Source organism: Jatropha curcas, chromosome 1 (genome assembly GCF_041381405.1).
Source record: "Jatropha curcas cultivar XTBG-Jc1 chromosome 1, XTBG_Jcur_1.0, whole genome shotgun sequence".
Classification (NCBI taxonomy): Eukaryota; Viridiplantae; Streptophyta; class Magnoliopsida; order Malpighiales; family Euphorbiaceae; genus Jatropha; species Jatropha curcas.
This window is the reverse complement of record NC_143151.1, coordinates 10,687,217-10,701,537: the sequence shown is the minus strand read 5'-3', so window position 1 is coordinate 10,701,537 and position 14,321 is coordinate 10,687,217. Positions and strand designations below refer to the sequence as shown.

General features: G+C 34.7%; 1 protein-coding gene across 1 annotated transcript; it reads left to right on the top strand.

The window, feature by feature from the left end:
* The first annotated feature begins 396 nt into the window (after nucleotides 1-396).
* LOC105643947 (ferredoxin, root R-B2) lies at nucleotides 397-3,558 on the top strand. The gene is made up of 2 exons (XM_012229192.4): nucleotides 397-536; nucleotides 2,881-3,558. The coding sequence occupies exon 2, from the start codon at nucleotides 2,889-2,891 to the stop codon at nucleotides 3,339-3,341; it is 453 nt and encodes a 150-aa protein (XP_012084582.1). The 5' UTR covers nucleotides 397-536; nucleotides 2,881-2,888; the 3' UTR covers nucleotides 3,342-3,558.
* Nucleotides 3,559-14,321: the final 10,763 nt, after the last annotated feature.

Sequence of the window (14,321 nt, the reverse complement as noted above, 5' to 3'; positions counted from 1 at the left end):
TTGGTGATAAAATTGAAATATATTTTTTTAAAAAAATTTTTTACATTAAAAATTCATTTTTTTTTTAATTTTGGGGGGCCACGCTCCCTTGGCCCTGGCATGTGTCCGACCCTTTTAATGGCTAATAAAATCGTTTTGATAAGATGGTTCTTACAGTCGACAAATCCACAATTATAAATAAAAATTACGTGTTAAAAAGCTTATGCAAAAAATTTTAGATCAAGCTGAGTTTTTGGTAGAGAATATTAGGAAAACAAAAAAGCTCATATAGCAAATAAATAATAAAAAGGAAACAAAATAAATGTTTAAGAAAATGGTCGTTTGGCCCTAAGCACACAGGGCATCTTTCTGCGTTTGGCCGCCTGTCTTTCAAAAGATTCCAAAAGCCACCTCTCTCTCTCTCTCTCTAGACTTCTCGTTCTTTTTAGCTATAAATACCTAACCACCTCGTGTTTTCCGCTTGTCAAGCCCATAAGCCTAATCTGAGTCCTGACCATCGAACTCTCGTGTTTCCTCTTTGATCTTCTACTAACTCGGTAAGTTCTCTTCTCCGTCTCTTTTCTTACTTGATTTTTCTGTGTTAATTGTTTCATTTCCATAATTTATGTTTGATCTGTTGGGTATATGCAAGATCTCTTCTTTTTCATCTATTCTAAATTGGGTTGCTCTCAGTTTGTGATGATAATGATATTAAATAGTTTTGTTTGTTTATTTGATGTTTGAAAGCTAAGATTGTTTGTTTGTTGATATGGATTTGTAAATATGTTTATGTGATGTGCCCTTAACAAGTGGGGCTATCTTGTTTTGTTGGCAAGAAACAAATGGGTTGAAAGCGAAAATTTGGTTTTTATTTACTAAATCTTATTAAAGAAAACAAAAAGTGAAGGATTTCAAATTGTCATTTTTTGATTGAGATTATCATTTCATAATTACCATTAATGCTATACCTGTAGTTCAATTTTCATATTTTCCTTTATGTCAGAAAAAAGGACCATCTATCGTATATTGAAATGGGAAAATCTCCAATTCTATTTCAAATTCTTGAGCTAAGCTACGCAAATCTTGTAATTTCAGCAAGAATAATATAAAGATGCGGGGACAAAAGGGAAAGATGAGTAGACGATTAAATTTTACCGCATTAAGCTGTATTAACTTCAATTTAATGACGTTGCTCTTTATACGATCTTGGTTCTTCGAAAATGTAATCTAAGAGTAGTATTTGGCTATGTTGAATATATACGAGTCTTTGACAACAAAAATTCTCCTCACAATTTCCATTGACCGGATGCTCCTCCTGAATTTTCCTTCTCTTTATATCTTCCTTTCTTCAATTATATTTTTTTGGCTCGTTTTTTTTTTTGTTTTTGTAAAACACTTTCTCATTCTGGTAGCATCTCAAAGATGTTAAATTGAACAAGTTCTTTCAATTTTGTTTAGAAAAAGAATTTCCTTGCATCAACCTATTTCATACATTTCTATCTTACTATCAGTAAAGGGTGGTGCATTCTGCAAGATGACGCTGATCATTTATTTAGAGGAGAGTTACTCAAAAGGTTAATAGTTGACCATCTTGATGGAAATTCATATTGGTCCTAACATCTATGTCTCATGAAGTTTGTTTTGATTTTACACAATTTTTTTATATTTATATATTGACTAGTTAGGGTCCCCCCAAAGTTAGTTTCCAGGATGAAGACGTAATTGGTTGTATGATGTGATGGAGAACAGTACACAGCCAATGACTGTTATTTGCTTGTTTTGATCTCATGTGAAATTTGTGCCCTGAGAAATGATATGATGTGCCAAAATATAACTAGGAAATAAGCAATATAATCAATTAGAAATGTGGAGTGTCCTTTTAACATTTATTCTCTTAATTGCTAGATTTCTTAATTTGTTGTCTATGAGGGCAAAGACAGAAGCTTTTTGTTGAAGTATACCTCCTTAGGACATGAATATGTGATCTTATCAGAAGTACAAAACATGAATATCTGTCCCCAAAAACAGAGAGAGAATTGCAGTAAATGCTATGAGTTGAAAATGAGGTGCCAGTTTTGTTGTACCATTCAATAACTGGCATTTTGATTCATTCAAGTTTATGACCAGCATACTTCCTGCTTACCTATTTTCTTTGTGGGGACAATTTTGATCCCGTTTCTCTACTTTCTGATAGTTCGTACAGCAGTTCAATACTATAGACTAGAGAATGTTCAGCAATCAGGCTAGTGCATGCTATTAACTACCTTTTCATTTGTTTCTCATTCATCTAGGAATAATGAATTGCTTATGCCAAATCCTTTAGTATAGACTATCTGCAACCAGATATGAACGCCTGTTTGCTGCATTAAATAATTTAGGTGCATTTAATAGTTATATGAAGTGCGTTATGACACATTTTTTAATCTTTTCTTCTTTATTGATCTCGGTAGGGATAAGATATTGAAGAAGCCTTGCTTCCATACCATTATTGTTTTATAACATGGAGCCTTGAGTGAAGAGTAGAGAGCAGTTAGTTCTCTCTTCTCATAATGATCCAAACATGAATTGCATTACTATGATGATTCTATCATCATGTTGAGTCATTTATGATTATGAAACCTCACTACTATACAGTATTATTTTAACTTGAGAGTTTAACTGATTTTATGTATCGTTATATGTTTAAAGCTGGTATTTATAAAGTCATAAGCATTTGCATATTCTTGATGAGAGTGCTACTGGAAAAGAATTCTTATGGATGTATAATACAATTATGCTTCAATGAAAGCCAAACGCTGATCCCTTATTAACCTTCCACATAATAATTTTAAAAAAAACATGAAATTTTCCCTTATTGGGAGCAGCTATGGAGCTAGCTGACATTTGCTATTCTGGATTCAGGGGTAAAAATGGCAACTGTGACTGTTCCCTCTCAATGCATGGTCAAAACCACACCTAAAAGTCAGTTTGCCAGTGCCATTATCAAGCGTCCATCTTCTCTAGGATCAGTAAGGAGCATCTCAAAACGTTTTGGGTTGAAATGCTCCCAAAACTTCAAAGCATCAATGGCAGTGTACAAAATTAAGCTGATTGGACCAGATGGTGAAGAGAATGAGTTTGAAGCCTCTGATGATACATACATCCTAGATGCTGCTGAGGAAGCTGGAGTTGAGCTTCCCTATTCTTGCAGGGCTGGGGCTTGCTCTACTTGTGCTGGGAAGATGGTGTCAGGTTCGGTAGATCAGTCTGATGGTTCGTTCCTGGATGAGAATCAAATGAAAGACGGTTATTTGCTGACTTGTGTTTCATACCCAACTTCAGATTGTGTGATTCACACCCACAGGGAAGCTGAACTGTGCTGAGCAATATTGCATTCAGATTCAGTAGTTCATGAAATTTCTCTGTAAGCCTATTAGGGATTCCTCATTGTGGTGAAGGTTCTTTTGGAGATTTTGTTCTTTTTAGTTTATCTTATAACCACAACGTCGGTGAATTTATCCATCCAGTTTTTGTTGGTAATAACTGTTGCCCAAATTTATGCAATGTGACAATTTTATATATAAATATTGTTCTTACCTATATCTTTTTAGCCTTAAAGTGAAGCTCTTTTCAATCATGCCGTCAAACTTGAAGGTTTGACATATGCTGTTTGTTTATAAAAATAAGAAAAACTATAAGATGGATTATGTGCATAAAATTGCATCAGCTTTAGATTCATTTAAAATTTTTGTATTAATATAGTCTTAAATCTATTAATAACTTTTGAAAATATACGAAGTCAATTTAATACTCCCTCTTTGCATATGTCGAGGTCTAATTTCTTTTCAGTTTGTCCCAAAATGTAATTTTATTTTCTTTTTTTTAAAAAGATAAATTTCTTAAAATACCTTTATTTAATGTAAGTTTTAAAGAGATATTTTGGGGAAAACTAAATAAAAGATGTAATTCAATTATATTAATTAATTTTTCTTAATATATGGGAAAGTCAAACTAGGCCTATATATATATATATATATATGGGACAAAGGGAGTAATAATTTCAACATCCGTGATGTTTCAAACTCATTTAACTAATACCCCTTCCGTCCCATTTTGTTTCTTATTATTCATCTTTTGGATGTTTCAAAATGTTTGTAAGGTTTTTAAATTTATATATCTAAACAATTACTTTTCTTATAATAATCTTTATAATTGTTTGTTAAATGAAAGACTTTTATTAATATCTTAATGAGTTAGGTGTGAAAAAGGCAAAATAATTTTTATTAACTAAATTCTTAATACGTGTAGTTTGTCAAATCACAAATAAAATGAGAAGAAGTGAATATTTAAATTTACTTGATTTTAAAAGAAAAAAATAATTTGAACTTGATTTAAACAAAAAAAAAGAAGGAAAAACTCACTTTAACTAATATTTAAACTCATTTAACTCGCTCTTAACTATATTCAAACTCACTTAACTGCTTTAAATGGATTACGGTGAATCAAATAATTGATACGGGTCGGGTTAGATTGTGGTTGTCGATTTACAGTATTCAACCTGTATATGCGTTTTTTTGACCCAATTCAACCCATTAAACACATGAAACTGAAAATTATGAATAACTTGGGTTGTGTATACATTCAATGTAAAGCCAAATAAATGATAAACAATAAAAATAATTTTAAATAAAATACAACTATTTAAAAGAAATAACAAATTGATATATTTAAAAATATAGTTATACAATAATTTTTACGAACTGCAAGATACTCCCATAACAACATTTTAAAATAAGTTTCTTAATAATAATAACAAGCAATAACAATGGAAAACTAATAAGAAATATAACCAATAAAATAAAAAAAATTAGTAACAATAACTATACAAGAAATTTTAAACTACAATATGTTCCATTTGCAACATTTCAAAATAATTTTATATATAAAAAAACAAATTTAAAGGCAAGACATATTAGATATTTAAATAATTTAGTAGTTATATTAGAGTTATATACTAAATTAAATTAATTTAAATAATTCATACGTAAACACATACACAAATATATGATATTATTTCACGGGTTGGATCGAGAGTGGATTTACCTAGTGAATGTGTGATCCAACCCAATCTATGAATTACAAAAATGAACTGCCCAATCCAATTCATAATATATTTAAACCCATTGAATTGGACCGGTTGTGTCGGATTGGATCGGGTCAGAATGGTCATGTGCTACCCTATTTGGTAGTAATTTCAATCAACAATCAATCTATCTATCTATTGTCCATACTATATATAAATGTGGAAATATGAGGAGATAATGAGATTTCTGATTGCTTTTTTAATGAAATTTGGAATATCTAAATTAACTTTAATTATAGGCAATTAGAAAATTACATTTTATTAGTTGACTAGATATATTTATAAAAATTATTTTTTTAAATAAATACATATAGATAATTAAGCATTTCAAAATTTTAAGTTTTATCTTTTCTAAATTTATTTTTTAATAAATATGATAATGAGAAATTTGAACAATTTTTATATTTTATTTATTAAAATTTGATTCTATTTTGATTATAATGTAAATATTTTATTTAGGAGAAAGATAAAAATATATATTATTTTTATTAATATTTTTCTTTATATTTATATGATTTGGTTAGATATATTTTCAAAAATAAATTTTTATATAATTAAATGTGGGATGCCAAATGGTTGAATATATTAATTTAAAAATTATATAAAATATTTTATTGATATATTTATATATCTATATATATTGAAATGTTTTTTGTTAGTGAGATTTGAAAAGAGTTTTATTTTTAATAATAATTTTTTATTTTCTTTTTCATTACTGAATAATTTGTAACTACTATCATTTTAATTTAGTAAGAGATTTATATTTCTCTTATAATAAATAGATGGTCTCTTGATGCTTAAGTATTTTTAATTTACTTGATATTTTTTCTTTTATATACTAAATCTGTTTGACTTGAAAGAAAGTAGTGTTTAGCAAACTAAAAAAAAAAAAAAAATTAGAATTATATATTTCTGTTTTGGGTCACTTTTTGGGTTCAAGAATTTGTGTGTATTCTTCTAAAGAAGAAGAATTTATGTGCATGTGCACATATTCTTTTCTGTAATGCACTGGGTAAGTAATACTGTCACTGTAGCCAAAGTAATTACCATTATCGATTCAGATCATCTTTTTATTTTTTTTTATTTTACCTAGCAATAAAAAATAACTTATTATTATTTTTCATTATAGTTATATATAGATATTGATTTGGAATTGATGGTTAAGGGATTGAAGATTGAGAGGTGGCTTGATTTTCTTTTTGGGCATCTATTAGAATTTTAAGAATCTGTATTTATAAATTAGGGACTAAAAAGTTAAATCTAGAAATTGGATTGAACTTTATTTTGAGACTACTTCATTATATAAAAATAGAATTAAATACATGTGAAGTAGTGATAGAAGTAAAAAATGAATGCTCAAGAACAGTTATGAGATGTAATGTGTCCTCTAATGAGATGTGATATAAATATTTATAGTGTTCTTCCTATTGTAACTGAAGTTGTAAATGTCTAGCAAGAATTCTGGTAATAAATATTAAGCGAGAATCTTGGGCATTAATTACGTGATTAAGTGAATCTTAATAACTCTTTGATCGAGCGTTACCTCTATTTAAACTAGTTTGAGTAACGCTCGATCCATTCTAACAATTGCTCAGCACATTCTATTGACTGCTTGGCCCATTCTATTGTTCGGCACATTTTGCTTGGACTATTCTATTGCTCGGCACATTTTGCTCGGACTATTCTGTTGCTCATCCCATTCTGTTGATTACCCATACCAATCTGTTACTCATCCCATTTTGTTGATTGTTCAGCCCATTTTATCAATTGCACCTAACAAAAGTCCTCCCAAAATATACCGAATCATTTTTGTTCGTTACTATGGTGTCTAGTGTATGGTGGACCATTAGTTTTGTTTTTGCGAGTCCCCAGGTTTCTCTACGTCGCTTCCTTTGGGATGATTTAAAATTTTTGATGGCTGACCTAGAGATTAGGAGTCCTATGATTAGTGATTTTAATTTTATTCTTTGTTCGGAGGAACAAGTTGGCTATGCTAAGCTCAATAGCGCTGGTTCGAGGGATTTTAAAGATTTGATTTTCTCTTCCTCATTGATTGATTTTGGATTCCCGAGGAATCCGTTCACATAGACCCGTGGTATTCATGCAAATGGTATTAAAATGGCTTAGTTGGATCGTGGTTTCTGCTCGCCTAACTGGAGGATGTTGTATCCTAATGCGACAGTCCTTCATCCCCCCTCCCCCAGATTCATTTGGATCACACTCCTTTGGTTGCTAACCTCAATGAGGTGGCTCGACCCTCTACGAAGTTGAATGCAGATGGCTTGGTTTGCACATTGTTAGTTTTTTGCCATTGTTCAACAGCATTGGCATGGTCAAAATCTTATGAAGGCTTTGGGTTCGGTTAAGTCAAGGCTGTTTGAAGGGAGTGTTAAAGGTTTTGGGAATATTTTTGCTAATAAAAGACATCTAATCTGGAGGCTTGATGGTGTCCAGAAGATCTTAAGTCGCAGCATGGCCTCGAATTTAGTCATATCAGAGAGGAAGTTGAGATTGCAGCTTGATGAAGTCCTTCGACAATAAGAGTTTTTTTGGTTTCAAAGGTCTTGGGAGGACTGTATTGTCTTGGGTGAGTGCAACATAAAATTTTATCATCTTGCTGCCACAGTTCGCAAGAATTGGTGTAGTATCACTCGGCTAAAGGACGGGCATGGGCAATGGGTTGACAGTGAGGATACCCTAAAAGTGAGATGACGCGTGACTTTTATCAAAGGTTGTATTGGGTTGAATCCTCGTTTAACCTTGAACTTAGGGGTGGTAGGCCGCTGATTCCAGCTCACATGCATTTGGGGTTGAATAAATTATTTTCTAAAGAGGAAGTGCATAAGGCTTTGATGGGTATGGGGCCTTCTAAGGCCACTGGAGGGGATGGGATCTAGGAAGCTTTCTTTCAACGTATGTCGAGGGTGGTTGGGAAGGATGTGTCTCAGTTTATTTTGGACATTTTACATGGCGGCTGTATCCCTTCTACCAATAACGAGACCTTGCTAGTTCTTATCCTAAAGCGGATAACCTAAAGTGCCTTTCGCAGTTCACGCCGATAAGCTTGTTTAATGTTTTATATAAACTGTTAACCAAGTCGTTGGTTAATAGGACGAAGGTGGTTTTGCCTTTTTTGATCGGTCCGGAGCAGTGTTGCTTTGTCCTAGGACATCAAATTATTGATAACATTGTCATTTATCAGGAGATGCTCCACACTATGCAAAGGATGAAAGGGGCAAAAGGGTACATGGCTGTCAAGATTGACCTTGAAAAGGCTTATGATCGACTAAATTGGGTTTTTATTGAATGGGTGTTGCGTGAAGCTGGTTTCTTAGACGAATAAATTTGGAATGTTATGAAATGTGTTAAGTCTTCCTCCATGTCTATTCTATAGAATGGTGAATGACTTGATGCTTTTATCCTGTCTCGGGGAGCCTGGTAAGGAGACCCTATCTCTCTTATCTTTTCATGCTTTTTATTAAGCATCTTGCTCATCTTATTCGTGATGTGGTTGGGGCGAGAGAGTGGAATCCCATCCTAGTATCAAGACGGGGCCCGGAGATTTCTCATCTCATGTTTGCAGATGATATGGTCCTTTATGCAGAAGCGACGGTCCCGCAGTTGCATAAGATTTTATCTATTCTGGACATTTTCTCACAAGCCTTATGCTAAAAGATAAAATTTTCCAAATCTTGTACATATGTTTTGCCGAATGTGGACCGTAATCTTAGTGCAGAGCTCTCTTCTCTAGCAGGAACCCCGCTTGCAGAGAATTTTGAGCGGTATTTAGGTGTGCCGTCTATTCATGGCAAGCTCAATCCAACTTCTTATCGCTATGTTCTGGATAGGATGCAGCACAGGCTTAAAGGTTAGAAAGCTAAGTCCCCATCCATGGCTGGTCGCATTACATTAACTCAGTCAGTGCTGAGCTCTATTCCTATTTTTTCTATGCAAAGTACTATTTTACCTAGTGCCTTATGTAAGGAAATGGACAAGCTTTGTAGGGACTTTATCTGGCATGGCAAGATTGATGAAAGACGGGTTCACTTGGTTAATTGGCCTACTATTCAATTACCTAAGTTGGAGGGTGGGTTGGGTATCCACAATATCAGAGAGATGAATAAGGCTTTAGTTGGTAAGCTTTGCTGGAGAGCTATGTTTCATCCTTTAGATCTATGGGCTAAATGTCTGTTGACACGTGTCTTTATGCCCCCACCTAACCCAATGAGGATACAAGGATGCGGAATGAAGGGTTACGGCTATCCAGAAGTCTTTTAATCCAAGGATTTAAATTAGACTAATTTAAAGGTGTCTGGATTGCATAATAGCTGCGTCACGCAGCTATCAGGTGCATGACGGCACTGACGGTTGTGTCACGCAATTCCAATCTAGATGACATCACCATGAATGCCGACATAACGGTTTTTCATTCTGTTTAAGTACGTGGCAACGATCCAGAAAGTGAGCTGCGTCACGCAGCTATCAGGTCCGTCACGCAGCTATAAGGTGCGTGACGCAGCTATCCCCTATTGCCCTACTTCTATAAATATATCATTTTATCTCTTATTCGGGACAAGGTTTTTAGGGCGTAAAAACACACACTTGCGGCTAGGTTTTTCTCCAAAAACTCTTCTGAGTTCCCTTGAAGAAAAACAGCCATTAGACATCAATTAGGTTAAAACGAAAATCATAAAAAGAAGAAAAAGAAAGAGAGAAAAGAGTGAGCGTTAAAACCTTGTGGACAAAGCTTCTGGAACCCCTTAACCTTCATTCTTTAAGGCGTTCAAGCTGTTTACAATCCTCAGTCTGAGGGTTAGGTAACTCTCTTAAACCTTTCTTTGTATTTTTAGTTATTTATTCATTGTTATTTATTTTATTATTGCTTTAGCAGTTTAATCTTAGTTAAACGGTATTCTGTCCACTCTTGGTTGTTTTTAGATCTTATTAGAGCATGTTCAAATAAAAGAAAGATGTAAATAAGTTGTTTGAAAAGTAAGCACGAACCAGAGCAGTTGTGTCACGCAGCTAGTAGATCCGTCACGGACCTGGCAGTTGCGTGACGGAACTGTTCATGTCCAAAATATCGTTTCTTTACCCAGATTAGTTGCGTCACGCAGCTGTCAGATCCGTAACGGATCTGTAGGTTGCGTGACGGAATTGTTCATATCCACGATTTCATTTTATTTTTTTAATATTCTATTTTAATTATGGATTTAAAATATACGTTTGATGGATTTGGAGTCTTAAGAACAGTTAGGTCACGCGACTATTAGATCCGTCACGCAACTGTTCTTCCAAGAACAGCTGCGTGACGCGACTGTTCTAGGGTTCCAGAAACAATTTTTGTCCTTTTAAAAAAAAAAAAAAATTTTGTATAAAAATAAAATTTAATTCTTTTAATAAATCCGAAGACAACCAATTGTGGGCAGATTGCAATTTAATTAAGTTTAGAATACTAAAATATAATTATGCATGATTTTGGGTTTTTGGTTTTCGGGTTAAAATTTTTAATCGGATAGAATGTATTTTTAGGTTTGGTTTGTGGCCCGCCTTTAACCATAAGGCAAGAGCGGGTCTTTCATTTTTTTGTTTTAATTACTTTTGTGTGGATGATTTAGATGATTATGGATGCGATGATTGAATTTAATTGAATTTGAATGGGACGATTAATCAATTTTCCACATAGAAACTCGGTTCGATTCATTCGAGTTGGGTTTAAGTAAATAAATAATTTGGCTTTTCTAACTAAAATAAATTATAAATTGTAAATTATAAGAGGTCGGTTTTTCCGGGCATCGACTTTCAATGGGCCGACGTACCCAATTCCCTTACTCAGAATCGCCTTGGTGCGCCTGATCAGTTTTTAAATAATTTGGCCTTAAATAAGTTGGGTTTAAATGGAGTTATTTTTATAAAATAAAATTGGAAACAGTCCCATTGCCAAAATAATGGGTGGCGACTCAAAATATTTTATAAGACCGATTTATCGGCATCGTATTCAAAATGTTTTGTCACCACTGTTCAAAGTAAGATCATTTTCCAAATCCAAAAACAAAAAGCGGAATGTTTTTCATGTCGCTCGGGGGCGGTGCGAAAACAGATTGGCGACTTCACTGGGGATCGAACCCAGAATCTCTGGTTATTTTTTAACTAGATGGTTGCAATTAGGAATTAACTCTAAACCTACATTTTCTAAAATTGTAAATTGCTTAGAAAGCCGTCGGAAAATTCTTTAATCGTCCATGTTTGTTTATTTGCTTTCTTTTACTTCTCTAAGATTCTTGCATCCATGCTGCATTTCTCTCTTCTCACCACTCTCTACCCACATTATCCCTTGGTATCATTGTTAACTTTGAAGGTGGATCCAGCCTAAACCTTGCGTTTTAGGCACATCCACCCGAGAATTAGCAATTTTACCAACCGCAAGCCTAGTACCTTAAACGGTGCGTCAAAAGGAGTAGGCCCATGTAAAAGCCTGAATTCTGTTTGCGGGACCCGGACTTTGTAAGCCTAAATGGACTAAAGCCCATGCATGTAGTCAAAAGTCTTAGTCACTTCCCCTAAGGAACACCTGATTCTGTTTGATGTTATTTTGCCGCATTCATTTCCGAGAGTTTATATCATCAATTTCAAAACCCCCTGCTGGTTGTCGAGATTAGACCAAATCCTAGGAAACAGATGTCGAAATTTATACCAACGGAACTCGTGTGTGGGAAAGATAAGGTTGGAAGGCATGCATTTCCCAACTCCTGTTCCCCTGTATGTTATAAATTGCTCATCTGCTGTGACATTCATGCACCACGTAATACTTTTCGTTTCAGCCATGCATTTATAAGGGCTAATTTTCGGTATGGACGTTTGACCTTGATTTTGAGACTGGACCTCAAATTCGTTTTGAATAACATAATGCAATCATTTATAGTGAATTAATACCCAAAAGAAAAGGGAGTTATAAGGGGGTTGCGATTCCTTTGTATTTTCACATTTCTCGCATTATCTGAAAGTAAGCGTGAGATTGCAAAAAAATTTTGTAATTAATCAAAATAAGATCCTGCTTGGGACCATCTGTTCCAAGGCAAAAAGTAAGGACACAAAAAAAATAATAAGAAATATCCCGCTTGGAAATTCTTTCATTCCAAGGCAAAAATTAGGGATTCGAGAGAAAATAGCTGACCGTAAAATCCAAAAGGGACGGTCGACGACAGATAATGCCAGAAATGTTTGAGTACGAAATAAATTATTACAATGTTATTCATACCGAATTTTGGATCTAGTCGTTGGAACCGAGATCTTATTTCCATACCGGTTATTAGCACATTAGATCTGCATTCCTTATCCTATGTGCTTCTATTCTTTATGCATACATGCAGAACCTACTTTAACTCAAGTCCTTTTATTTATCAGTCCAAGATTGATCCGTCCCGGGAAATCACTTCGAGAGCTTGGCACCGATGCCCTGGTCAACGTTTGGTCAGAGTGTCCCCAATCCCTGAGCCTACTCCGGTTAGTCTTGTGGTTAGTTCAAGTTTGCCTGTTGCGGTTTCTGATTCAGATCTGGTTGAGATGGCTGACGGTAATGTGAATGACACTGGTTTTTCTTCGGCCCAACTAAGGGCTATTACTGAGATAATAGCCACTGCTTTTGCCCAAGAGAGGGCACAGAATCAGGTTCCTCCTGCTTCAAGTAATCAGCCTATAGTTGAGGAAAGGGAGATTCCAGAACCCACCTCGGGTAACCAAGCCTCTGCTGGTAATGCTGCTCCAGTTGAGAATGATCTAGTTAAGCAGTTAGCAAAACTGAAAGATAAGGTAGAGAAAATGTCTGTTGCAAAAGAGAAGGACCCAGTCACCAATTTCCACGTGGCTGAATATGTCCTGAAGCCTACGAACTTTACTTCATCCAAGACCTTCAAACACACTTTATTTGAAGGAGACAATGACCCGCGGTCCCATTTGTCTGAGTTCGTCCGGGTTGCCCAAATGAACCGGTATGACGAGGAGGATGTGTTACGGGCATTTCCTCAAACACTGCACAAGAGCTACCGGAAATGGTATGATGGTTTGGAGATGGAAGTACAAAGAGATTGGGTCAAGCTACAGACTGCTTTTCTCAAGCACTTCAAAACAGATGACAGTGATGAATTTGGCCTGCGTGATTTGGAGAGCTTGAGGCAAGAGAAGGATGAAAGCTTCTCTGATTATTACAGGAGATGGAGGACAAAGATGTTCATGGTCCAGACAAGGCCAAAGGACCAAGAGCTGATCAGGATTTTCAGTCGAAGCTTGCTGCCTTACTTCAAGGAGAGGATGCTGGCCCAACCTCTCACTGACTTTTCTCTATTGCAAGGGGCTGGGCTGAATATTGAAGAGCTTTACAAGGAAGAAAAGAAGAAGAGCCGGGGGTTTGTTAACTACCGGTCCTCCTACAGTGATCAAAGTAGAAATGCTGGAAATACTACTACAAACCAGTCGGGGAGTAGCAATACAGTTGTGTTTTCGCCCCCGAATATTTTGTTGGAGAGAGATCCTTTAAAACCCCGGAAAAGGACCTCGGAAAACTTCTTTTTGGATTGATAATTTTTATTATTGGAAAATGGTGATAAAACCTTTTGGGAGTGCGATGCCGATAAATCGGCCTTATAAAATATTTGAGTCGCCACCCATTATTTCGGCGATGGGACCGTTTCCAATTTTATTTTATAAAAGTAACTTCATTTATCCCAATTTTTATTTAAGGTCAATTATTTGAAAAACTAGTCAGGCGTACCAAGTATGATTCTAGGTAAGGGAATTGGGTACGTCGGCCCGTTAGAAGCCGACGCCCGGAAAACCGGCCTCTTTTAACCTACAATTTCTAATTTATTTTTATTTTAGAAAAACCAATTTATTTAATTAAACCCAACCCGAATAAATTGAACCGAGTTCCTATGTGGAAAATTAATTAATCGTCCCCAAATAGGTTCATTCATTGCATTCATAACCATTCAAAATCACATCCATCATCCACCCATAGCAAAAATAATTAAAAGACCTGCTCTTGCCTTATGGTTAAAGGCGGGCCACAAACCAGATTTAATAATACAATTTAAATAATAATAAATCCTAAAATCTCAAAATCATAGTAAATTAATTTGTTTGATTTGATAAGAACACAAACTGCCCATTATTGGTCATTTCTTGAATTAAAATTAGACATTTACTTACTGATATGAAATTAAAA

What these genes read in the sequence shown, in the direction of transcription:
- LOC105643947 (XM_012229192.4), top strand. Translation starts at nt 2,889, where the DNA reads ATGGCAACTGTGACTGTTCCCTCTCAATGCATGGTCAAAACCACACCT.